Source organism: Telmatherina bonti (genome assembly GCF_933228915.1).
Source record: "Telmatherina bonti genome assembly, chromosome: 7".
NCBI classification, from domain to species: domain Eukaryota; kingdom Metazoa; phylum Chordata; class Actinopteri; order Atheriniformes; family Telmatherinidae; genus Telmatherina; species Telmatherina bonti.
Window position 1 is genome coordinate 13,633,897 of NC_136625.1, and position 27,257 is coordinate 13,661,153.

General features: G+C 37.7%; 4 protein-coding genes across 4 annotated transcripts; 2 read left to right on the forward strand and 2 right to left on the reverse strand.

The window, feature by feature from the left end:
• Window positions 1–395: 395 nt before the first annotated feature.
• On the reverse strand, window positions 396–6,433 carry LOC306757860 (uridylate-specific endoribonuclease C). Its single transcript, XM_079243029.1, has 7 exons — window positions 6,354–6,433; window positions 4,493–4,592; window positions 3,555–3,666; window positions 3,337–3,458; window positions 1,573–1,685; window positions 859–1,012; window positions 396–766 (listed from the first exon to the last, which is right to left on the reverse strand). The coding sequence occupies exons 1-7, from the start codon at window positions 6,362–6,364 to the stop codon at window positions 506–508; spliced, it is 873 nt and encodes a 290-aa protein (XP_079099155.1). The 5' UTR covers window positions 6,365–6,433; the 3' UTR covers window positions 396–505.
• Window positions 6,434–7,977: 1,544 nt separating this feature from the next.
• pak1ip1 (PAK1 interacting protein 1) lies at window positions 7,978–12,916 on the forward strand. Its single transcript, XM_079243648.1, has 10 exons — window positions 7,978–8,253; window positions 9,164–9,326; window positions 9,566–9,686; window positions 9,786–9,860; window positions 9,947–9,999; window positions 10,088–10,233; window positions 10,380–10,477; window positions 10,609–10,708; window positions 11,058–11,187; window positions 12,440–12,916. The coding sequence occupies exons 1-10, from the start codon at window positions 8,176–8,178 to the stop codon at window positions 12,547–12,549; spliced, it is 1,074 nt and encodes a 357-aa protein (XP_079099774.1). The 5' UTR covers window positions 7,978–8,175; the 3' UTR covers window positions 12,550–12,916.
• A 1,630-nt stretch (window positions 12,917–14,546) lies between these two features.
• tmem14cb (transmembrane protein 14Cb) lies at window positions 14,547–15,267 on the forward strand (the record flags this gene model as incomplete). Its single annotated transcript, XM_079243753.1, has 3 exons — window positions 14,547–14,673; window positions 14,975–15,076; window positions 15,176–15,267. The coding sequence occupies exons 1-3, from the start codon at window positions 14,598–14,600 to the stop codon at window positions 15,265–15,267; spliced, it is 270 nt and encodes an 89-aa protein (XP_079099879.1). The 5' UTR covers window positions 14,547–14,597.
• Window positions 15,268–16,394: 1,127 nt separating this feature from the next.
• Window positions 16,395–25,125, reverse strand: LOC306758426 (serine/threonine-protein kinase MAK-like; the record flags this gene model as incomplete). The annotated part of the gene is made up of 11 exons (XM_079243754.1): window positions 16,395–16,555; window positions 17,280–17,381; window positions 19,104–19,371; window positions 19,969–20,271; window positions 20,543–20,710; window positions 20,863–21,034; window positions 21,458–21,590; window positions 23,058–23,140; window positions 23,512–23,633; window positions 24,237–24,291; window positions 25,025–25,125. 11 exons carry the CDS (start codon window positions 25,123–25,125, stop codon window positions 16,395–16,397), a joined length of 1,668 nt encoding a protein of 555 aa, XP_079099880.1.
• Window positions 25,126–27,257: the final 2,132 nt, after the last annotated feature.

Below are 27,257 nucleotides of genomic sequence, written 5' to 3' on the forward strand. Positions count from 1 at the left end.
TTTGGCCTCACAGCAAGAAGGTCACTGGTTTGATCCTTGGCTGGGGCAAGGTTTTGGTCAGTGGCCTTTGAGTGCAGAGTTTTCATGTTCTCCCCATGTATGCACTCCATCCAAAGACATGCATGTTAGGTTAATTGGGTACTCTGAATTGTCCCTATGGGTTAGTGTGAGTGGTTGTTTGTCTCTGTGTGTGCAATGGACTGGCGAGCTGTCCAGGGTGTACCCTGCCTTTTGCCCAAAGACTGCTGGGATAGGCTCCAGCTTCCCCGCGACCCTGAATTGGATTAAGTGGTTGGGATAATGAATGAATGAGTTCAATATTACACTTTATTTTCATATACATGAAATGTCACAAATCAAAGTAATGACATTCCTTCAGACTTTTATAAATGCAGGTAAAAAATAAAAACAAAGATGACAGCACATAATTATATATGTCTTTTTTTTTTTTTTAAACAACAGGAGTATACAAACAAAAACAAAAACAGCTAACAGCTGAAATGGATTACAAATCCCTGTTGTTACTGCTGAGGAGTTTAGGGTAGGATGTGCCGATGGACCGGCCATGTCGATAAACAATCAGCTCCAGTATGTACTCGTCCACCTTGACCACAACAGATGTCATCTTCTCCGTTGACATGAGGAAGATGATGGTAAAAACAGCAACCTCAAACTCTGGACTGACACCAATGAAGGCGCCACCAATCGACTTTACCAAGCCTTTCCAACTGAACTGAAGGTTCAGCATGTGGTCGTCCTCGTCGGGCTTTAAAACAAATAAGATAAAAACATTTAGAAATTTTTTCTCAGCGAGCCAAGTAAATTTATGTAGACTGAGATAATGTAAAATGTTCTTACTGTGTCTTTGTTGTCTCTTGCTTTGTAGCCTTTATAGTCAACATGGCCATGCTTTTCCTGCAGGTAAAACTGGACCCAGTTGTGAAGGCCCATTATCTCCTTGCCAAATTTGGTCTCTCCAACAAACACATGTTCAAATCCACAAGAATCCTCACTATGATAAAACAAATTTGATTTATCAAATCACAACCATATCTTTGTGTGTCTGTGTGTGTATGTGAGTCATCATTCATTCTCAGATAAAGTCTCAAGACGTCACGTCCACTAATCTACAATGTTTGCATTGTGGGCGAGACAGAAAAATAAAACACTCAGTGTAGCATGACTCATTTGGTGGACATTGATAAATGGAAATTTTCAGTTGTTATCTCTCTGACTAAAAAATGCTTTAAACAAGTAACCGTGCAAATAAAAATAACATATACTTAGAAAAGGATGGTTTAAATGTTAATAATGTGCAAGGATGTCTACATGGATATAATGTATGAAAAATTTCCGTTATTCTTGAGGTGAAAATGTTGGAGGCTGGAAGAGTACCGATTCAGCTGAAGGGCACCTTTTAAAATCAAACTTCAATTTCTCATTTAATGGATGGGTTAACGGTGAACCCATCCATTAAATGAGAAAGGTTAACCAGCACAGGTTAACCTGAGCTGGTTTTCCCCACAACTTCTCCACTGCAGGAGCTCCCCCTGCTGTTACAGTCATACTCACCCTCCACTCCTGTCCCTGTGGTAAAGGCGGAACCAGATGTCATACAGCTGCTTCTTGAACTGACCGGGGTCAGACGGCGACTGGCCCTTCTTTACCAGATAGCCATGTGCACACTGTGTGTCAAAGCAAAACATCACTAGATGAGATTGCACGCATCCATGAGAAAAAAATGCTTAAATAATACAATTAAGGAAAGAAGTTGAGGATGGTAGTTTATCAGGATGAACCACTACTATATTGTAGTTGGAAATCTTGTTCTTGACCAATAAAATAACAGAACTGTGTCAAGAATTAAATCTCAACCAGTGCAGATGGGAATGTTAAGTACCCACACCTTCCCCTCTCACTGAGGCTACATGAAGTACTTATGAACAGTCACTGTCTTGCCTGCAGTAAACGTCAGTCAGAGCTCTCGCAGTTTGGTGAATCCTGGAGGATTTCTTACTGGAAATAAACACATCATGGGATGCATAGTGCTCGGTTAATGTCTGCTGCTGCCAATAAACTGAGTTAGTCAGGATTTCTGTCAGACTTGTTTTTGCAAAGATTTCAAATATTGTATCATTGCCTTTCCAGGCTTTTCATATTTTTTAGGTTCCTCCCAGTCTGGATGTCATGATGTCTGTAAAGTGAAGGCTGACCTCTCTCCGCATGACTTTGGAAGAGTAATTATTGTTTTTTTCCACATCGCATTTAAACTTTTGTAAATTATTGTACACTGATCTAAATAAATTGTCACTCGATTGACTACAGGCAGTTTATAATTCTTTAATCCAGCTTCTGACATGTTAGAAATAGCCTGACCACTTGTGTTCCACTCTACACTGGTTTCCAGTTCATTTGAGGGTGACGATTATTACATACAATCCTTTCCTTCTCTAAACTTTTAAAGTCTCACACCCTACCCAGGTCATAAATGAACCAGGTGTTCCTGAACACCTCTAAGTTCAGGCTCAGAAACAGAGTTACAGCTTTCACACTGGCTGTCTAATAATCCGTGGAGCTGCCTAACGTTACAGATAAGAGCTGTATAGATCCTTGAATCATGTTAAAACTACTAAAAATAAACCTTTTTCCCGTGGTTGCCATTCAGCTCTGGTTAGGTAGGATCTCTTGATTCTGACAGCACAGTTAAACGTATTTTCCTCTTGTTGTATTTGAAGATATTTTACCGTATATTTATTGCTCATTTAGTGCTGGATTATATAAATATTTGTACACACCGGTAGCATTTTGAATGTACAAAAGAAATAGAGTTTCATTGGCTTGACGTGTTCAGTATTTTGGGATTAGACTGCTGATAATCAGCAAGATTGTACAAGCAATGAGACTGAACATAACATTGATTTGTACATGATGCAGAACATACAAATCTGACTTTTTGTTTAGGAATCACTGTCTCAAACATTTTTTTTTTGGTCATTTTAAAGCACATAGCATACAAGAGGATTAAATGATAACCTAGCGAATAAACTAAACTATTTTATCTACTATCAAGTTAATATTTTCTCTAAAATCTTTTTTTTCCACAATGGTAAAGGAATCAAAATTAAAAAAAAAAAATTTAAGGTCCAGCAGAGTGTCTTAACTCTGCAGTGGCAGACAGGAACATACAAAGGCCAAGTTTACCAGTTTATCAGGCAGTTATGTTCAAGTTAATTTTATATCCTGACTAAATTAATAAGTAATCCCATCTCTAAACGTTTTGGGAAGTAACCTGAAGCACAAACAACTGTTGCATGTGATGACATGAAAGTGCTCAACCTTCATAACATCAGTCTGCATGACGGCATCGATGAAGAGCTTGTTCTCTTCAAGCTCCTCTGAAGTGACTGTCTCTGACACCCCCGTGGACATCTCATAGTTGTCCAGCAAGTTGATGAAATCTGCATGAAGGGGGAGCACACTTTTAAGCTTATGGTACGTGATTCTAACAAAACAGAAATATAAAGACAAAGAAGGAGATTTAAACTGCTACTTACGTGAATATGTCTCAATCTTCTTCAGTTTTTCTTCATTGACGTACGAGAAGAGAGGAGCGCGGGCCCGATCCCTTGCATAGTTACTTCCTTGTGCCACATAACCGGCCCTTCCCTGAATAAAACACAGCAAACACACACACACACACACACACGTATAGCAGACAAGATGTTGTCATTATACATGTAACCAAATTACCAAGAATTTGTCATCAACAATCTGAAAGTTTTTATATGAAAAAGTTACTATTTTGAGACACAAAGTACAATTATTTAGCATATATATAGATATATAGATATATATCTAGATAGATAGATAGATAGATAGATAGATAGATAGATTTAGATATGTATATATGTGTGTGCTATATAAATAAAACTGACATTGACATATTTCATGAGAATCTAAACCACTTGAAGAAATGCACTTTTTCTTACTCTTTTTAATACTAACAATAACACATTTTATGAATAATGGATTTAAATTAAATAGCAATTTCAAAGTGAAACGAGAAAACAGAAATATATCATAAATTAAATAAAACTCATCAACAAGCAGTTTAAAAATAAAAATTAAAGAAGGTTTTCAGTCTCTTTCCAGAGTCTGTGGAGCCCTCAGGTCTTCAGGGAGACCATTCCACAGGTGAAGAGCAGTGGAGCACAAAGCCCAGCCCTCCATTCGTCCTGGGGGGAGGAGTCAGAGTGTTTTTGAAGAGCGGGGGGATCAAATCGCCATTGACCACCAATATTCTTACCGACTATTAAACTATTACAACCTTTTTCCCCAGCCGCACCAAAATAGACTGCATTTGCTGCATATGATATTACACTATGCCTCGGCAGCTTACCTGCTACTGGTACAGATAGATTTGCATTTATTCTACTTTTCTCTGAGTGCTTTGCAATGCAGATAACTGTGGCAGCAAAGCGATGGGACTCACCTGGAGGGAAATGACATAATCAGTTCCTGGCTTAAGGCGGTTGCTATCCAGGCGCCAGAGTTGATTTAGCACCTCAGTGAGCTCCTGGTTTGCCTGATGACTGTAGAAAAAGATAGAAAAAAATATAGAAAAAATTAATTAACTTATAAAGAAGAACTAACACAGACAGTTCTTAACTTTGATGTTTTTATGTTATTATTTGGAAACTACTGAGTGTTAATAGTAACTCTAACAAGTGTTTTATATCCATATATCTTTACAATTATTAATAACATGTATGAAAGATCTAAAGAGAAAGATACAAATACAAAGGCTTGAAAGGAACGGTATTCAGCCACCAGGCATAATATCAGAACCCTGAACTCAAGGCAGTCATCATTTATTATGTCAGATGTCTCTTTCCTCCCTAAGCTTGAGTTTAGATATAGTTTCTGCCTTTAAAGACATGATTGGCTAAGGTTTGATATTATTTAACTGTTTTTGCTACTTTTTGAACTCATGACTGACTTTTCTTGACTGAGCATGTTATCACTGCCCAGTATCTACAGTTCCCAGCAATGCAAACATATTCTGCTGAGTCGTATATCCTTAGAGGAGTGAAAAAGATGGAGGGAATCTATTTCTGTTTATTTGTTAAGACAGTGAAAATTTAGAAGAGTTTTTTGTTTGTTTGTTTTTATTTCTTTTAATGGCTGAGTCAATCTGTAATCTTCATCGTATGAATAATTTATTTAGATAACAATGTTATCAGTGGATCAGTGGAAAACAGCATATCAGCTCAAGTGTACATATTAAAGAAATAAAGCACACCGTCACCTTTAATCCCGTCTTCAACACTAAAAATATGTGGGACTGTGTTATTGCTGGGCACATTAAATAGATTCCCAACACACATTTAATTATGTTGAACATGATGACTATTTGATATTTAGCTCAACAATCAAACCCAGTTTTTCTTTGTATTTCCTCCTTAAATGTTTAAATTTACAGTTTTTTAAATTGAGTTTTGCCTCCCACCCGTCCAGCGCCTACAAGTTTTTTGCTGCTGGACTTCTTTTTGTCATGTTGGTGGTGTTTTTCTTTTGTCAGACAAAATAAAGGCACCATGGGGAAACAAGAGCCCAGAGGAAAAAGCTTTTCTCTGTTCAGGAGCCACACCTCCATCATTAAGTTACCAAGGTGTTACGTTATGTGGATGTTGTAAAATGAGATAAAACATTTAAATAGAGATTAGTAGAGCCACTAATCTATTTTTTCTTTCTTAAAAGTATATTAAAATAGCCACACCCTTACTGTCATGTAAACTCGACAGATGGTGAGTAAGAAGCAAATGACAGGAAGGAGAACAGACTGAGACAGAAACTTCCCTGTTCTAACTTTAGCACGATCATAGCAGTGAATATTCCCCGGAAGAGCAGTTACGGACTTTATTTTCTGCAGAAACAGCCTGATGTTAACCATATCCTGTTTGTTTTGTTATATAACTCTACCCACTAATCACAGTCCTTGTTCTTCCACGCATCATCCACATATCCTCTGCTAAAACCAGAAATCTGCACTGAAAGCAGCTGTTTGTCTGAACAACAGCGAACACTTCGTTTTAAACCAGGCAAAGAACAGAACACAAACAACATTTATAAATATTGCATCCCAACTTATGTGTTTGGAAAAAACACGAAAAGCGTCTTGTTACAGCGTAGCTGCGTGTTTACATCAAACATTTCCTCTGACTTGACGGTCGGGAAGTACCTTAAAAATGAACTAACAGGGTCTAAATATTCAGCCGAAACTGAAGCAAACATGATAACATCATTTCCTAAAGTTTATCTCCTCCATTATTAGACTTTCAGACTAGACTTACCCCTTTGCCATGGTTTCGTTCAGTGGCAGTTTTTGGCTTCATACATTCAGAAGAAAGTACAGGGGTTTGGGGAAATTATCTGAAGCGTCAATCATGACGTTTCTCAGGGAATAAGCCAATCACAGCCCAGGAAGACAACCAATCCCCTCCCCATTATTTTATTATTGGAGGGGTTGGTCCCATTCTGCGACTAAACTAATAATAATAACAAATAAGTTATTGAGTAGATTGGCCAAAGAAAGAAAGAAAGAAATGACAGTATTGTTGACTTGTAGTTTTCCTGTTTGAAGCCAGATTCTAACGCAGGATTTTCCTTCCTGTGAAAGGGGAATCGTTTTTGTTTTTTTGCTGTCACAGTCCGTGCAAGCTCAGGATGAGAGAATCAAAGTCAAGATTTGATGCAATCTGTCGGTTTTCCTTAAGTAGTCAATTACTTTGTTGTGATAGGATGAGGGAGTTGCAATGTACACTGGACGGTGGTGATTTTTTTTTCACGTTGCCTTCTTGTGACTTTTTTTCCTCTTTATTACATTCTTTATTATACAAGCAGTGTACAGTGTAAAACATAGCAGTACAAAACTGAACAACACATACACCAGGGGTTTTTAATTTCTTAGGAGCAGCTATGACATAAATAACAATAGTCACATAAATACACAAAAGAGAGTGCACAAATCAATAGTCTTAATGGCTTTCATGTTAGTGGAACACTTGATAGACTTAATATATTGTTTGACCTCATTATTAAAAATCGAGAAAAGGGGGTTTTGATTAGTATATCAATATTTGTGAATATGCAATTTTGTCAAGTATAAGATTAATGATATTGAATTGTGTGTTTTTCTTAGGTGGATAGTTAATGAAGCCAAACAAAATAGATGATTGTTGACTTCAGGAGGAACAAGAATAAACAAAGCACTGTTTCCATCCTGGGAGAAGAGGTAGAGGTGGTGGAGAAATACAAGTATCTTGGAGTTCAGCAGGACAACAAACTGGACTGAAAATGCAACACTGACTACATCTATAAGAAAGGTCAGAGCAGACTCTACTTCATAAGGAAGCTGAGATCTTTTAGCATCTGCACCAAGATGTTGCATATCTTCCATAAGTCTGTTGTGGAGAGTGCAGTCAGCTTTGCAGCATCTGCTGGGGTAGTAGCATCAGAACCAGAGACTTGAAGAGAATCAACAAACTGATCAAGAAAGCTGGTTCTGTGCTTGGAGTAACTCTGGAGCCGCTGGAGCTGATTGTCCAAAGAAGAATGCTGCACAAGCTGATGAAGATGGTGGATGATTCTTCACACCCTCTCCACAACACAGTGATGAAACAGCAAAGTGTGTTCAGTGAGAGGCTTCTTCAGGTCCGATGTAAGACTGAAAGACACAGAAGATCATTCCTGCCAGCAGCCATCAGCCTCCAGAACAAGACCTCCTCAAGTTAATTATATACTACAATACTGAATTTCCCTTTGGGAATTAATAAAGTAATTTTCATTTAATTTCATTTAATTTCAAACATGGATTGCGGTGATAGTGAGTTATGTTGTATGTATCCCACCTCTAATAAAAGCAGTAGAAGAAGAAAACAACCAATGGAATGGCTTCTGCACATGCGCAACATGTCCACATGTAGAGGCATGTTTAGCTAGAATAGTTACGATTAGCACATGTAAGGATTTAATTTTACCGCATTTCTCATGCTGGACTTCGTTTGGACTGTTAACTGTTGCTGCTCTAACTGAATGAAAAATATTTAACATAAAAAGCATCAAAAGGACGGTAATAGCGACCTAACTTAGCTTGCTGTAGAAACAAGTGGCAGCATGGCAGCTGTACTGGGAATCATCGCTGGCAGCTACGAGCAGATCACATTTGGTTACCATGTGAATACTGACGAAAAAGTAAGTTAAAATGCTATTTTGTGGTGATTTGTTCATGTCATCAGCCTCACATTAATTTACAACGTGTTACATGCCACTGTTAAACAGCTTGTTTATAGTAAAAATGCATCTTAAACTACTATATTCTAATCTATTTGCCCAATTAAATATCCACTTAATCTAATTTAAGGTCGTTGGGGGGCTGGGACCTAACCCAGGGAGTTGTTATAAGTGATGAAACCAAAAATAAAAAATGTGAAATATAAGTAAATTAAAACGTTAAAAAAAAATTTGTTACTACTTGTTATTAAATCCTAATACTCACATAACTAATCCTTACCCTAGTGCTGAACTGCACTAAAGCATAGTATCGGATGGTTTCCTGCATTTTCAAAGTTTTTTTTTTACATTCTTACTTAATAATACTGACATGCTTCAATAATACCTGTTAAATGGCTAATTACTTATTGTCTTACAATATATAATTAGCCATTTAACAATTTAATAAATATTATTTAAGCGTTAAGATCAGGGGTAGGCAACTCTGGTCCTCGAGTGCCACGGTCCTGCAAATGATAGGAGTCTCCCTGCTGCAGCACACCTAAATCAAGTCAGTGGCTAATTAGCAGACTTGTGCAGAGCTCAACATCAAACTCTGCACAAGTCTGCTAATTAGCCACTGACTTGATTTAGGTGTGCTGCAGCGGGGAGACTCCTATCATTTGCAGGACTGTGACACTCGAGGACCGGAGTTTCCTACCCTGGTTTAGATAATCACAGTCAGAAACCTACAGTTTTTTTGTTGTTGTTGTTGTTGTTGTTTTTTTTCTTTCAGTTTAACCTCTATAATTGATCAAGTGCCTGATTTTATTCTATTGCTTATATATATATTTTTATTTATTATTTATGCATATTATTTTACCTCTCACAGGAATGGACAGCCAAAGCTGATTTCACACATCATGCTCACACTGCTTCAGTGTCCGTTGTGGCAGCCAGTGAGAGGTTTGTGGTCACAGGAAGCAAAGATGAGACCATACAATTGTATGATATGAAGAAAAAAACCGACTACGGAGCTCTGCTTCATCATGATGGTATGTTGTCTACATGAAATAAGATTCTACTCAACTGTGCTGATGTGTGTATAAGGCACAGCCATCAGTGGTGACTTATTTTCATTGCTTAATTTTTAGATATTTCTACAGCCTTATAAGCATCATTATGATGTAGTTAAAAACAAATAAGCATGTCAGAAACTGTTTACAAATGTATACAAAGAACACAGTAATTTATAATCTGGTATATTCTGTTGAATAACTTCTTTAATGTATAGGCACAATCACTTGTCTTGAGTTTTATGGGGAATCTCACTTGCTGAGCGGAGGACAGGATGGACTTCTGTGTGTGTGGAGCACAAAGAAATGGGAATGTTTAAAATCCATTAAAGCTCACAAGTAAGCCCACAGAAATATCCTGCAGTTGCAGTTTGTGTTTCCCATAATTGTGGTTGAACGTTATGCATTACAGTTGTTGTTTAATCTTGTGTATCTTAGAGGTCATGTCACATCTCTGTCCGTCCATCCTTCTGGGAAACTTGCATTGTCAGTTGGGACAGATAAGACATTAAGGTACAACTTCAAGCGTTCATGAAACATGAGTAATACAGAGAATTCATAAACATGTAACGTTATAATGCAGCTTCTTATCCTTTTAGAACCTGGAATCTCACTAATGGAAGATCGGCTTTCATCAAAAACATCAAACAAAGTAAGTTTTCCCTTCACTCAAGATGTAAAAAGGCTTTTTTAGTTATTTGGGTATGACATGAACCTCTTTTCTTTTACACCACTTACAGATGCAACCATTGTTAGATGGTCTCCAGATGGAGATAGATATGTGGTCGTGGTGCATGATAAAGTGGATATCTACAAGCTAGAAACAGCTTCTATAACAGGAACTGTCACAAACCCAAAGAGGATCTCATCTCTTACTTTCTTAAATGTGAGTTCTTTGGCCAACACGTGATCCATAGACTGCAAGAGTTTGAGGATTAATGATTTGTAAAGAAACTAAAAAGAAAATTATTGCATGACGACAATACAAATATAAGAACAGCGTTTAACCCAGTGTTGTGATTGTTTATTTAGAACACCATCCTGGCTGTAGCAGGAGATGATGAGACAGTCAGGTTATGTGATGTGGAAAAGGCGAAATGGGTGTGTGAGTTTAAGGCTCATGAAACCAGGTGAGTTCAGAGTATCCTGTACAATACTGCTCCTCTGCCTTGTGAATATTTTTGCTTTGCTTAATTTGTGTATGGTGAAGGAGAAATGCTCTTTCATTTACAGTCATCTTTACATTTGTTTTTGATTTCAGAGTAAAAGCAATTGATAGTTTGATTATGGAGCATTACTGTGTCCTGGTGACCGCTTCAAATGATGGTTTCATCAAAATGTGGAAAATCCACCTTAAAGAGGTGCATCTACTCTCCTTTTTTGTTTTTTTTATATTCAAGTACAGTAATTGAAGCCAAATGCATACATACATATTCACATTTGAAGCACAGAACTGTTCAATCACATTTGCTTTAAAAATGTGACTTGTATTTGTAACAGTGATGATAGTAAAAAAAAAGAAAAAAAAGTTTAAAAAAAAAAAACAAAACATTTAAAAGAAAAGAAATCTGGACATCATTGTAAAAATGTTAATGAATGAAGGGAAATGGTTGTGTTTCAGGTGTAAAAAAAAAAAATTTAAAAAAAAAAAAAAAAGGAGGAAATCATTATATATGTTCTTGCCTTGCTGATCTGTTGATTTTGTTTCAGGAGCTGGAGTCTCCCATCCTCTTAGGTGAGGTGAACACAACAGCTAGACTGACATGTATTGCTGTGTGGAAATCTTCACTGATGGAGCAAAGCACGGAGAAACCAGCATCTGAGGCAACATCCTCTAAAGGTGGAGTCACACAAACCCAAACTTCATTTACCACAGAGGCTGTGTCTCAATTCAGGGTCTGCACACTTACAAGTGCAAATTCGTCGGCTGCGTACATCATAGTGGCGCCAAGCGCTGTCCCAATTTAAGGGCTCCTTCCAATCAACCCTTCAAATCTGCACTTCGTTTGGCTCCAGATTAGCTTAAAATGAAGGTTACAAGTGATGCATCCTATTAGCGCTCTCTTATCCCAGAATTCATCGCGCTCCAGCATTGTGTCCAACACCCAGAAATTAATTTATTTTGTGGTCGTTAGTTCCTCAGATGTCTTCGTCCTCTATAAAGGCTGAATTTATTACAGTCACTCAAATAACTGGAGACTGAAAAAGTACAAATAACTAAAAATGTGCTCTATTATAAATTAGTTATATAAGACACTGTTTTGTAATTTGTTTTTTTTTTTCTTTAGCTCAAACAAATTGATCTTGGACAAATTAGAGCATTTTTCTGATGAACAGGGGGACAAAACACCTGCCAACAGGTGCAGATGTCTGACTGAGAGGAGCAGAAACATCAAAATTAAATGTAAAATTTGTAATTTATTATTACTTTAGTCAATTTCATCTTATTTTCCAGGCAGCTGTTTTTCTCCTCCTTTAATGGGAGGGTATGAATACATATGAGGACGACTCTATATGTCTAACAAGGATTATTTTTCACTGACATTAACGTCAGCTTGACAGGATGAGCTGTCAGCCAGAGGAGAGCTTGTCTGGTCCGCCTCCTCCTCGTGTTTGTCATTTAATCACAAATGTTAATAAAAAATAAAGAATATGAATATTATTGGCACTATTTTTTCTCATTTTAAAAAATATTTTGGAAGAATGGGATCAGTAATTAAATAAACTTGGCATATGTAGTTACTAGGCAACGGAGGTCTGGAGTACTATGGGTAATTCTCGTCCACTAGAAAGGCCGTCTCATTTTATTGACAGTAGGCGCACTTCAGAGTGTGCAGACTATGGAAAACACTTCATAACCTATGTGGTCTGTGCATTTGGAAGTGTGCAAACCCTGAATTGAGGCAGTCAAAATGTGTGTGTGTGTGTCTGAGTGTTGCATTTAGCAGGAATGTGAGAGTGGGGTGAAAATGACCAATCTAAATTAAATATTTCTCTACTCAGTATGAAAATGAACTCTAAGACAAACTTCAAGCTTGAGAGATTCATATTAAAGAAAAAGAAAATGCTTATAGGTCATCGTCCGTCCACAGAGCTTTCTCAGGAACTTGCAAAGATGAAGAGAACCCGATTTGCAGCAGAAGAAGTCATCCTGGAGGATGAGAGCAAACCCAAGAAGAAGAAAAAGGATGGAGGAAAATAAAGTTTGGGCCTTTATAATAAAGCATCATATATGTTTAAATTATTCACAAACTCTTACAAAACCCTGTTGCCCAATGCAAGTAGGTTCACCATATGTTGAGTATTAAATAAATTAAATCTGGGTGTGTTTTGGAGTTTCCGGTACTCAGACACTAGTAATCAATACTTTGGACAGTTTCTGATGGGGTCTTTGTATTTAAGACTTGTTCTCCCAACTACCCCATCAGTTTGGTATTTGGGACATTTTTAGGATGGATGAACACGTCTGCAGTTTCCCAGCAGAACATTATATTTTAACAGAACATTTCAGATTGGTCCGTGTTCCCTTACTTTGTCCCATTGTATTTTTTTAAATAAAATGAGCAAAACTGGCCCAAAGTAAGGATTTTTCTTGCTTTAATTAAATGAATGTTGTGTTCGGGTCATACATGATTCACGACTTAAAATTTAGATATTGTCTTTTACATCTGATCACCTCAAGGCCTTAAAATTTTGAGTGTTTGAGTTGACCATGCTACACTTTTGGTGTTTCTGGTCAAAAGTGACAGCCATAGGAAACTAATGCACATTTACTTTATATTCATTATTTAAAACATCAAAACATATTCCACCCCTTTATTATGTGCTGATCTGTTGATGAAACAGTGTACATCTTCATACAGGCTAGACAGGTGTCTGTTACTTGAACCCATTTTTTCCTGTGCTTTTGTACTTAACCCAACCCTCTGTCAATGTGAGCAACACCTTCCTGACTTTTCCATTATATCTTCACACAGACCATGAAAATACAGCTCGACCTTGCTCTGTTATTCTGAGTACAATTAGTAGGCGACTGACCGTGTGGCTATCTGTCAGAGGATCTGGACTAGATTTAGAAGATAAAGAAGGCACTGAAGTTGAACTGGAAACAGGACGGTGTCTAGGAAATGGAAGACCAAACTGATATTGATCCAGACTGTAGACCAACAAGTCAACAGATGAGGACTGAGAAGAACAGCCACCTGAGAAGACATTCCAGTCCAAGAGTGGAGACTTGTTCTGGTCTTTATCCCTTCAGGACACAGGAGGTTGAGCGAGATTGGAAAACATTGTAAAGATGACACCAGGGCCAACAGTAGAGAACATCTTGTGTGGATGACATCAAGTCCAGCTTTAATCTTTGAAAGAAGAAGAAGAAAAAAAACTGTCCAATGGTGGGATTATACTGAAAATGAAAAACCTAGAGGGGAAATGTATGTATAGGGACACTTGGTAAGAACTGGACCCAGTAGACCTTCAAGCCTACATGGGTCTGCTAGTAGTCTCAAACAACGAGGGAACAAAAAGCCTGTGGGATGCAGACTCTGGTTGGCCTATATTCTAGCTACTTATGTCCTTTCAACAATTTAATCTCCTTTCAGTAATTTTCAATTTGAAAATAAAGATACACACATTGTCCACTGGTGAAATGAAAAACCTGAGTGTTAAATACCACTAAAGTGCACAAATTTGTAGCTATAAACACGAGTGCACACACACAGATGTGCACATACAAAAAGTTATTTCAGATTACATGGAATACATTTTCACACCCTATTTGTAGTTTCACTGCGGTTTTCCTCTCAACAATAAATCTTGAGATATTTTTCAGAGCTTAAAATGGTTTTTGTATGTAGTTAAGAAAAGCAAAAAAAAAAAAAAAGAGACATAAAAACACTCCAATTTGACCAGGAACACGACATTTGAGTGGAAACAACTTTATAAAGTAGTATAAATTATCAACACGTCGCGTTTACTTTGAAAACCCGTGGTATACCGGAAGTAAAGTGCTTCCGGTTTGGTCGGAAGTTGCGAACCGCATTAAGAAGTGATTCAGACTTGAGTTTGTTTAAAATCTAATCGTTTTAATTAGGTATTATTGAAAAATGTTCATTTTTTTTATCATACGGTTACTACTGTGAAACTGATTAACTTTCATTTGGTTACTGCTGGTTCTGGTCCAGTCCGGGTAAGCAGCTCTCTGCCTCCAGGTTTGCAGATTCACCACAGTGCAGCAACCTGATTGCAAACATGCATGTTGACTGGATTGGCTTCAGCTATGCTGCTTTGGTGTCAGCAGGAGGAGTCTTTGGATATCTGAAAGCAGGTAGGCGAGGCTCAGTTTGCAGCTACAATTTTCATAACTTAAACACTATAAAACTGGTTCACTGACTTGACATTTAACTATTGTAAAAAAGTTTTGTTTTGCTTGTTGAACGTAGTTTAAACCCAAAAGAAGGAAAACGTGCCATTTCCAACTGATATTAACATAAAACCACAGAAAATAATCAACTTTCTAATATAAAGTATGATTTATAATAGACATGTGTAGTACAGAGCTATGAAATGTAGGTAATGTAAAGTAATGGGTGATGAGAAACCTAACACAGACTGCACCTCCTCCACAGGTAGCACCTCCTCTCTGGTAGCAGGACTCTTGTTTGGCCTGCTGGCTGCTGTTGGTGCTTATCTTGTATCTCACAATCCAAAGAATGCATGGCTTTCACTTGGTAAGGGACTTCGCTTTGTTAAACTAAAAGTTGTTCTGCATCAGGACAGCTTAAGTTTCCACAAACTCACACTTAACACTTGTTGGCCTTTAATTACAGGTACAGCAGGAACATTGGCAGTGGTGATGGGGCTGAGATTTCTCAGCTCCTGGAAGTTCATGCCAGCTGGATTAATGACATTAGCAAGGTAATACGGCTTTCCCCTCTCCCTGATGTAGCCTGCTTGGCCTTTTTAAAATAAACAGTTTTAATCTTGTCTCTATTTTCAGCGCACTGATGCTGGTGAAGATAATCATTGGAGTATTAAAGACAAAACCACACAAATAAATATCTTTATGGAAATCTTTTCATCATGTCTGGAAACACTTTGAATATAAAAATGAAAGCATTACCCCCATATTTAGAATATAAAAAGTGATTTTTTTATAGGACAGGGGATGACAGAAATTATACTACCATTGTTTATCTTTTTTAATCTTTCATTTGGAACCTGTATGATGCATCAAACTGTATATTTGCATATTTTTTACTGTGTTTGAGTAATAAAATCTAAGTATAAAATAACCACTGTATATTACTTATATTCTGTTTAAAAAAAATACTGACAGCTGAAGTAACCCATCTGTATATAACTGAGTACTGAAATGTGTATTTAATGTAAATATTGCTGCAAACAGTCAGGAACATGAAGGAACACACATTTCCCAGTAAAAATGCATTGAGAACTTTTCCCATGAGTCATCTGTGGAGCAGCTTTCCGAGCTACCGATTTCCTCCATATTTGGCGGTCCAGTCCACTCGTCCATGCATTAGTTGAATATTTGTCTTCCTGGGGAGGATGGATTTCATGACAGAGCTGGTGCCGGATCCAGGTATCTCAGGACTCAGGGATACCCTGCATCTTTCGAACTCTGATAGACAAGAAGCACAAAGTAAAATGTGAAAAGCAGAATCTTTTTTTTTTTGTTTTCAGTGATGATTGTTTTTGTTAGTTTGTTTTAATTAACCTTCGATTGAGGGACTGAACTGGTTTACAGAGATCTTCCTTTTGGATGTTTTTGTTTTAGTGTCAATTCCTTGATCAGCAACAAAGGACAGATCCACTACATGATGAGCAAAAAGAAAGAAAGTAAAGTTAGCTCCTGCAGTGACAGTTCAGGGGGTGCTGTGCTGAAGATTTATGAAAACATGATCAGAAACACATTGTTGCTTATAATTTAGAAACCATAAAATCATAAAACAGTCACCACCTGAATGAATGACATTTCAAAACCCCAGAATATTCTCTTATCAGCCGATAGAGATGAAACAACACTGACTAAAGAAAGTCTGAGCCGCTGAGAGGATAGAAAGGCGTGGTGGGTGACTCACCAGCTGAGGTGCCTCCTATGGGTGCCAGTATAATCCTCTGTCTGGCTGCTCCCATCTCGACCTTTTGGAAAGGTGACATGAAAGTCTTGCTGTTTCTCATGAAGGAGTCTGGACAGGAAATAAATATCCAGCACAGATTTAAAAATCTTTCCCACATTTTTTTGTGCATTTTTGTTGATATAAAAGGAAAAAAACCTAAATCTACCTTTGGAAAGACCAATATCCAGAGGAGTCTTTTCTGTGAGAAGCAGCTTATCTGTTGTTTTAGAAAAATCCCCACGTCACAATAAAGATAGACAAGAAATCGGTGGAGGAAACAAGCTTCACTTAAAAATTCTTGGGAAGAGGAAGGGATGTTTGTCAAGCCAGATAATTTAGAATAATGTAGCTGCTTAGCGAATGTGATAATCAGTGAGGAAAAATGAACTAGCAGCCTGTTAAATTGACATTTCCGTTGTCTCTATAATATTGTAATTAGCTACAATAGTTAGGAAACTTCATGAGCTTGCCCTGCAGTCTGTAATGCATCATGATATAAAAGGCTCTAGCAGAGATAAACATATATCATAACAGACCTTGGAGGATGTTCCTGACTTTATAGAATTTAAATAATTTTATTGCATTAATCTGAATGTCAGTAAAACGTGTAAAAAAAAAAAAAAATAGTGCTTTTAAATGATCATGAGATTTGGATTACTTTGCATTATTATAACAGGTCTAGATCCCCTGAATCTTTAATAAAAACCAGTGTTTTTGTCAACAACTTCTGTTAACATACTCTTTCAGAGGATAACGCAAAGAGACATCTTCATTACAGTAATATTTGTTTTACCTTTAATTGAAGGAAGTTCAAAGTCTTCTCCTCTGTGTAAACCTGTCGGCTTTCTGTTGACCCCCTGATCCACCACAGAGGAGTTCCTTTTTGGATTTAGACCTGAAAAAAACAAACGTCTGAGAGTAAATTCAGTGTACCCAGCCCAAATGCTGATGTTAAAAACTTCTCAGTTGTGCTTGCCTATATTCTTTTTATTCTTATCAAGATCATTTTAGTCTAATTAGTTATGAACTGATCAGCCAAAAGATGGTTATTCTATGGTCTCACTTACCATTGCTAATCAGAAATGACCACTTAAGTTAGTTAGGCTAAAATAGAGTGCATGATTAAATTCACTCCACAGTCTACAGGCAAACCACAGTTATCAATGTGAGAAAAAATGACACGGCATGCAGGATTCTTAAAAAGCAGCAGGAAATTTGACTGCAAAACCGTGCTTGAGTATAAATTTCTAACTATTTTAATTTAAATAAAATACAGACAGTATCAAAGTAAAAGAAATCAAATATGAAAATCAAACAGTGATACCAACAAATTATGTTGATTTCTCAGAATTTCTGCATGTTATTCTTTCAACTTAATCAGATATATATAAAAATATAATAAAGTTACAATAAAATAAAAACAAAAAACACCAAAAATAGAAAATTACCTCTGGATTGAAGTTTGCAGTAACTGTCTTATCTTAAGAGCATGTTTGTTTGTTTTTTGCATATTTCAGATGTAAACATACTTTAACACATCTGACTATAAACAATGGTGCATTAGAGGGCTTGCAAAAAGGTTGAGGGCGGGGGGAGGGGGGCATTTTTTCCAGAGTGAGGTGAGTTGGATTGTAATAAAATCTAAAACATACAGGCTAGTTGTTCTTGAGCACTGCAATTGAGAAACAATGGGTCTGCTCCTTTTCTATTAGCTGGGTGATGAGGAGTTGAGAAGTAATGACAAGTGGTGGAGGCGCGAGGCTGGTGGAAAAAAACTTAACCAACACATGGATCTTTCAGAGCAAAGTTAATAATAAGAATGATAGAAAGTTAATAATAAACACATAATTTGCATGCGTTTGTTTCAGGCTGTTGTCTGCAAAGTGCAAGTGTCCACTGGAGGGCCCTTAACAACTAAGGACATGCAGTATGCAGGAGTCGGACATACATAACACAACATAACTATAGCTACTGTTTAGAGCAGCTGAACAGAAATCATAATAAATACAGAAGTTGTTTTAAGAAAAATTTAGATGCACTGAACTTCTATGAAGGCCAAATATCAAAATTATTTTTATAAGGTTGGAACATTTTCTGCAAACTCCCTCTGATTCATTTTTTCCACCCATGTGTTTAAAAGGTGCGTTCTTGTGGTACAAGCCGTCAGATCTTAGCAGATCCTTTAGCTGCTACTCTGGCTGATCATCTGTATTAAATGGAGTGAAAACTCCGTCCACCGCGTTAGCTGCTTGGTCACCTGGGCAGTAAATGGAGTGGACCCACTAGCTTAGAGTATTAGCACACATGTCTGACTCACTCATCAGTTTTTTTTTGTTATATGTGACAATTGTGAACATTTAAAGGTTTGGTTTAAATGTTTCGTTTGCTAAAAATGTTTTTTAGAATTGTAAGAGTCCTTTTAGTGAATGAACAAACCAAGAACAAACTGCAGTTACATCAAGCAAGTATTTGCTGTTTTGTCTCTGTCTGTTTCTTGTTTTAAGGTTAGGGGAAAAGTGACATATTTTATTCTTGAGTGACTAAACTGAAGGGAAACAGGAAGTAAAACAGCTGAAAGTTTTGTCATAATGATCAGACACCCATACATGACTCTCACCAGGTGTGTATCTGGACTGGCAGAGGTAGTGCTGCCTGGCAGACACAGTGGCGGACTGAGCTCTGTTCAGCCCTGTGTTGTTAAGGCCGGGTTTATCCAGATTGTTTTTCAAACAAGTGATTGTGGGTTTTTTAGAGATAGAAACTCCTTCTGCATCATCCTCATCGTCCCAGCTGACCGACTTAAAAGATGTTTGGACCCATCGTCGACGTCCTGTCCGAGACCTCGACAGACGGTTCTGTGTTCCGGTGGCAGCTCCTTTCTGTATCTGTGGATGAGATGACATTTTTATCATTATCAAATCAAGTCAAACTTTATTTGTATAGCACTTTTTGTGCTTAAAAACAATACAAAGTGCTTTACATTATAAAACAATTTACATCAAAATAGATAAAACACTAACACGCATACACCCATAGTCCCCTTTCACCCACCCACAACCACCCTAACCCATGCCCTATTAGCCCTATAACAGTTAAAAGATGAATGGCCAGGTGCATTAGTACTAGGTGTGCACCAGATTAGGAAACTATATTCTCAGGGAGCCTCTACACAAACTACCCCCAACCAAGACCACCCAGGCAATCACCATGGGGGCCACCCGGGTCCGGGCAGACAGGACCCACGCCACAACTGTAAGGCTACAGCGCTGGATCCCATTATTGTAAATGATGAAAATAAATTTCAAATGAATAATCATTAGGCTTTGGTCTTTCTCAGATCTGAAGCTCTAAAGTTGACATTTAAACCTGAAGCTAAGTTAGATGAAGAAACACAGGATGTGATGAGGCTGTAAGAGGAAGACAAAGCGAGGCTGTGAAAAGTTCCAGGTCTTGAATGAGTAACATGAGTGAGTGATACATACAGCTTGTAAGCTTCCTGGCTGCCTTTGTTTGACCAGGCTGAGCAGTTCCTGCTGCTCATCTGGCAGGGTGCTCATGTGCTCCTGAGGAACGGGGATCTGCTGAAGAGGCTGATGGAGAGACTGGCTGTGGCTTTGTGGTGCAACCTGACTTTCATTGAGCTCAGAGAAGTCCAGTTCTGTCTTACAAAGAGACAAGGGCTTTGGTTCTGCAGCTGCCTCAGACACTTGGTGTTTGTGTCGTTCTGAGTGTTTTAGAGGGGCACCAAGTGACTGGCCAACATGAAAGTATGGATGCCTCAGAGCCTGAAACATATGGTCAATACAAACATAAAAATATCAATAATGTGTCTCTTTAGCACATGTTCAAGATGTGTTTTTGGTTTCTTAAATGAATGAGAAGCATGCAACACAGCACAAAACACATTAAGGAGTACAGAGAATTCAAACCAAGTCAAAGTGCCTTGGGTAGAAACATTACTCAGAAGACTTGCAAACTTAAATAACCATCTGTCTTAACTAATCTTTCTTTTTATTCAAAACTTTATATGAAAAGTTATTGGGTTCTTAAATATACCTGAGCGGCACTTGGTCTTTTCTCTGGGTCCCACTGCAGCATGTCTTTCATTAGTTTAATGGCGTCATCACTGGCGCTGGGAATCAGAGATCTGAAGCTGGTGGGGACACACTTTGGAAAGCGGAAGTTCATGGCTGCAGCCAGGCTGAAGCCTTCAGGCCAGTCTGACTGATGTGACGAGAGGGGAAAGTTGAAGTATTACTCAACAAAATCTAAAAACAACTCAAAAATTATTTACAAGAAGAGATAAATCCTCTTCAGTAACCTTTGCCAACACAGGAGATGTACAGCTTATAACACCTTTTGTGATGACTCCTGACCTTGTTCAGTGTTCCCAGCACCTGACATATCTTGAATATCTCATCCACCTCACTGATGCCTGGAAACAGAGGTCTTAGTGTGTACAGCTCCGCCATGATGCAGCCCACGGCCCAGATATCGACGGGAGAGCTGTAAGAGTTGGACTTGAGCAAAACCTCTGGGGCTCTGTACCTGATGTAACAACACAGAAGAATATATAGTAAGGCATGTTGTGGTGATTTAATTATCTTCTATCATCAATTTATCTTCATATTATCAGTTTTTACAGAGTGATGTTTCCCTTTTTGTTACAGCAGGCAAATACTTACAAAAGTACTATGTTAAATACACACCATGGTCAACAGAAGCTTCAGATTGACCCCCTAATAGACAATAATCATTTGTAAAATCTTAAAATCTGAGATTATTCTCTGTTTAGTTATTTGCTTTCCAGTTTGTCAATGAACATCCGTTCTGTTATTAGTGTCCAACAGTTTTCTTGAATTTACATTTAATATGTGATTTTGCAGCAGACCATCCATCTCCACTTGTTTGTGTTTAATTCACATTTCCACCATCAGACTCTATGATGTTAGCTTATAAAATAAAACTCACCATCTTGTAGACACATAATCCGTGTAAGGCGGCTGTGAGCGGATTTCTCTTGCTAGTCCAAAATCTGCTATCTTGACCAGCTCTGGGCCCATGCAGAGCAAGTTTTCTGGTTTCATATCGCGGTGGAAATAACCTGAAGAACAAGAGGCACTCACTGCAACTGCTGCTGCGGCTCATGTGTGCACAGACTTGTATAACTTTCTGAAACAATAAGCTGTTCTCTCTTAGATTGTACTACTTAGACAACCACTCACTAATTCTACCACTAAATAAAACTTTCTGCTAATTCAAACCACAGATCTTTGACTGAAACACAGTTACGATGACTTAACATAGCAACTAAGACAAGCCAAAGGGAGTAAGTAAGTAAGTAAGTAAAGTTTATTTATAAAGCGCTTTTCACAGATAAAAATCACAAAGTGCTGTACATAAAAATGGGTACAATAACACAATCAGCAACAATCAGTAAAAATTAAAATCATCCAAGAATCAACCAAAAGCTCTTCTAAACAGTAGAGTCTTTAGCTGCATTTTAAAAGAGTCCACAGAGTCAAGCACACGAAGGGACAGAGGCAGCTCATTCCAGAGTCTGGGAGCAACAGACTGGAAAGACAGGTCACCACGAGTTTTAAAACGAGTTTTTGGAACCTTCAGGAGGTTCTGGCCAGAAGACCGAAGAGAGCGTCCAGAAGAGTATGGACATAGTAAGTCGGTGATATACTGAGGGGCCTGACCATGTAACGCCTGAAAGGTCAATACTAAAATTTTAAAATCTATGCGAAATTTAACAGGAAGCCAATGAAGACGTGTCAAAACAGGGGTGATGTGGGCTGTTCTGGCTGCACCTGTCAAAAGTCTGGCAGCAGAGTTCTGCACAATTTGAAGCTTATTTAGAGTTGTCTTATTTATGTAAGTGAAAACAGAGTTACAGTAATCAATGCGACTCGAGATGAAAGCATGGATGATCATTTCAAGATCTGATTTTGACAACAACCTCCTTACTTTAGAGATGTTTCTTAGATGATAGAAACTGTTTTTGGTCAGTTGTCGGGTGTGACTCCAAGACATGGCCTGATCAAACACAACCCCAAGGTTTCTGAGACTGGTTTTCACAGACGATCCCAGAGCACCAAGATAGTTTTTGATCATAGGTATCTTTTTATCAGGGGCAATGATCAGAGTTTCTGTTTTGTTAGAATTTATCTGAAGGTAATTTGAGGAGAGCCAGTTTTTAATGCAGGACACACATTCTAACAACATAGATAAAAAATAAAACTCTGAATCATTGAAGGAACAGTACAACTGAATATCATCAGCGTAAAAGTGATAAGATACATTTTCAAAACCACAAATAAGTCGGCCAAGAGGCAATAAATACAAAAGAAACAAAACAGGTCCCAGGACAGAACCTTGGGCCACTCCACACGACAGTTTAGACACATGAGACATTATATTGTTTACCGCAACATTAAAGGTTCTACCTTTTATGTATGAGGAGAACCACTGAAGAACAGTCCCAGAAAAACCCATCTCTGATTTAAGTCGATCAATCAATAAGTCATGGTCTACTGTGTCAAAGGCAGACAGAGGAGCTTCTTACCATGCTTGTGAACAAATGCTAAACCAGATAAAACTTGGAACAGAATGTTCCTTATCTCGTTTTCAGAAAACTTCTTATCTTCCCTGGCAGGCGCATGTTTGTAAAGGAGAAAAGAAAAAAGAGAAAAGGGAAAAAAAACAATATGAAACAATTGTATTTTATCAAGGCAGAAATGACACCAAACACCCGTACCAGCTGAAAACTGGTCTTTTGTTTTTTGTTTGTTTGTGTTTTCCTGGGAAATAAGCTTATATAGCATCCATACCGGCTCTGTTCGGGATTGTTATGTCATATTTCAGTTTTCATTCTTCCTATTGACTGAGTCACTGGCTATTTATCAAACAGTAACAGATAAGACTTTCTATACAATTTATAAACATAGATTAGGCTTTCACATGAACCAATATTAACTGTAAGACACATAAATATAATACAGTCTCTGATGTGTTCTTACTTTTCTTTCATCAGCTGATAGAGATTTTCTCTCATGTACTCAAAGACAAAGTAGAGGTTGTCATTTTCCCGAATCACTTCCTTCAGTTTCACCACATTGGCATGGTTCAGCTTCTTCAGTGACTGAAACACACACACACACACACACACACACACACACACACACACACACACACACACACACACACACACACACACACACACACACACACACACACCAGAATCACAGTCAACCGGATCATTATGGAAGCAAGTGAATGATCAAGAAATATCCCTACTTAGTGTCTGGCAACTGAAGGTTTATGTTCATAAAGCATGTTGACTGATTAATCCTTACACTGTTTTTCATTCATTTATTTTAATGCAAAGGCTCTGACAGAGTGTGTTATTCAGCAGGTTCCTGCCGTTATGCAGTGGATTCTATTGAAAATGTAATGAGGACACTAAGTGACATTTTCTTGGCTTATGCTTCAACATGAGCAAGATAAAACTAGTAATAAGCAGGACTAATGCCCATTAATAAGACTATTTATAACTTAACTTTAACACCAGAAAAATAAACTATAAGAAGCTATTTTTGTACATTAGAGTTAAGGTAATGTCTGGACAACTTTATAGAAAAATTGTGCAAAAATTGCTGGTGTAAAATGACAGATATGACTTTTTCCCCTTCTGTACTTAACTGTTTAAACATTTCTTTCAATATATAACCATAATTACTCTTACCTTCACCTCTCTAAGATTCAAGCACTCGTCCCAGGAATAAAACTTTTTCTTCATCCTGTGAAAAATAATGTGAAATTTTATATACAAGCAACGGCACTTTAGTCCCAAATGTCTAAATAGCTCCTCTTAAATCCAACTATTTTATACCATGTTTTGCAACTGTTTAATTAGCTTGTACAATATGATTTAATTAAAAATAATTATGAATAAACTTTTTCCATTGTTACCAACAAAATTCTCATATCTAAAGCTAAACTCCAAAACAACCCATGGAAATTAATTCTTGAATTATAACGGCCTTCTGACTGTAGATGGCATCGACATGTAAGAAATGATGGTAGGACATTATGTAAGAGATTTTATAAATAATTTGTTTAGTTATTTTTTAAATAGTTTTTTACTATGAGCATTTGAAAGTTATGAGAAAGTCAAATTAGGTTAACCTGGGAAAGCTTATAGTGCATTTTAACTTCTGACGTCACACAAAAAGCGGACTATCTTACCTTTTTGTCAGTCGTGTATAATGTCTATAAAGGCATAATGTCTTACCATCTCGTGCCACCATCTAATTTATGTTATTTCCAGACAGAAGAAACTCATTAGTCAACTGCAAAAAAAAAAAATCAACTTATCTGTAAAATACAGATCATGTTATATTTTTAATCTATTGATGCATCCAATATGTTGCATACAATGCAGTTTACTTTGACCTCTTTCAGTCATCAGTGGCATTAACTTATGCTATTGCCTTACATTAGTATGTATGTGGCATATTTAGTAAGGCTTACCTTTTGATTGCCACTAGCTCCCCAGTGTCATTGCTTTTGCACAGGAGCACACTGCCGTATGTACCATCCCCTAGCTGCTTCAGCATGGTGTATCGGTTCATCGTCCACACAAAATCTGGTTTCTCCTTCGGCCCAGAGCTCTGCCAGTTCAGGACACTCGAACCGTCGTTCATTATAAACACAGTATTATCACTCCACAGATTGAGAAAAAAAAAAAACAAGCATACAAAAACAGCACTGCTTTATGCTGCTTCTGTCAGTAGACTCAATGGCAGATAAGCAGAAAAAAGTTCATCCTGAATTGTTTGTTTTCCTCCGCAGATTAATGATGGTAGAGAGACACCAGATGAGGGCATTGGTAAAATTGAAGCTGTGTCGATATTGCCTGTTTTAGTTCAACAGACAAACCCCGGCTAAGCTTTTACGGTGGCAGAGGACAAGTGATCCCTTGTTAGGGCAAGTGGATTAAGTCATCATGTGATTAAGAATATGTGGCAGGAAACAAACTCACCGGAGATCCCAGGGAAGTAGTTCAAGTCCACATAGGCTGAATATAAGACCACAGTGACACATTTGTGTCAAGTCAAGTAAGGTTTTTAACAGGCCATATGTTTCTAGTGTGATAATAAGCCATAATACTGCATTATACAAAAAAGTAACTGTAAATAATACAATTTTTAAAAAGTCCAAATGTCATTACAGTACTCTATAAATGAAGTTACAAGTCACCTATATAGGTATGTGGTGCAGATATATCTGACAATTAATTATTTATGTTTAATTAAAATGACATATACTTGCAATGATTGTTGCACCAATTCAAGCATTCTTAATGCATAAAACTTAACAATTCTATTTCTTAAAATGTGAGAATAACTATTACATATTTGGTGTTGAAGAATTATTTTGTTATTGACGCATTTTTATTCAATATAGTTTATTTTTGACTGACTTCTCATAACACAAATTTCCCTGTTATTTTTCATTCATCAGCAACTAAGTCCAATTCAGGGGCCAGGAATACAGAGTCATTAAACAGGATCGGGAGATACTGGCAACCAAAATGTGTTATTTATTATTATTACCAAGGCAGGCAACTTTTAAAAGAGGCCTGCTTTAACCTAGTTCTCTATTGAAAACAACGGATGAAGTCTGTGACCTGATTGAGCTTTTAACCAGTGAGTATTTTGGTCTCCTTCTTGCATTTATATAAATGGCTGTTAAAATATCCAAATATGAGGCTGACCATTTGAAGCAAGAAATTTAGTTTTGTGTTATTGTTTTGTTTGTGTTAGCTCATTTGGTCACACTTAAAATTATTACATAAAAGTGTTCACAAAATATGGTTTTATTTATATATATATATATATATATATATATATATATATATATATATATATATATATATATATATATATATATATATATATATATATATGTCTCCTTGGGCAAGACCCTTAGCGCTACGGTCGAATACCTCATAATGAGTGGAATTTATGAAGCTGACATGCCGGCTCAGACGTCGCCTGGTCAAACAAGGTCTGTGTTACACACTGAGGAACCAGGGTGTGGTGATACAACACTAGACACTAGGCAAATAAGGAACTGTTGAAACAGAACAAAACATGGAAGCTGCTCACCAGGCATGGAGGGTTATACCCCAAGTCCAGTGACTATACACTAAGTGCAAAGAAGGAGGCCGGGACTAGTGAGCATCAAGGCCACTATCCAAGATGAATCATTCAAGCTCCAAGAATACATCAGGAAGAGGGCACCAACGGATGAAGCACTTAGTGAATGTCTCAGACAGTGAAACCTGGAGGAACATGAGATGGAAGAACCATCATGAGAGGAAAAGCCTCTGCATGGGATGTACCAACAGCAGATCAGCGAAGTGGCCGATATAAACAAGTCCTGTCAATGGCTTGAGAGGGCTGGACTGAAGGACAGCACAGAGGGACTAATCATGGCAGCACAGGAGCAGGTCCTGAGCACCAGAGCGATCAAGGCCCAGATCTACCATACCAGGCAGGATCTCAGGTGCAGACTATGCAAAGGAGCCCCTGAAATAATCCAGCACCTCACAGCAGGGTGCAAGATACTGGCAGGAAAAGAATACATGGAGCGCCATAACCAAGTAGCTGGCATAGTGTACAGGAACATCTGTGCAGAATACGGACTGGAGACCCCTAAGTAAGATCTTCTTGGACTTTCAGATCCAGACAGATAAAGT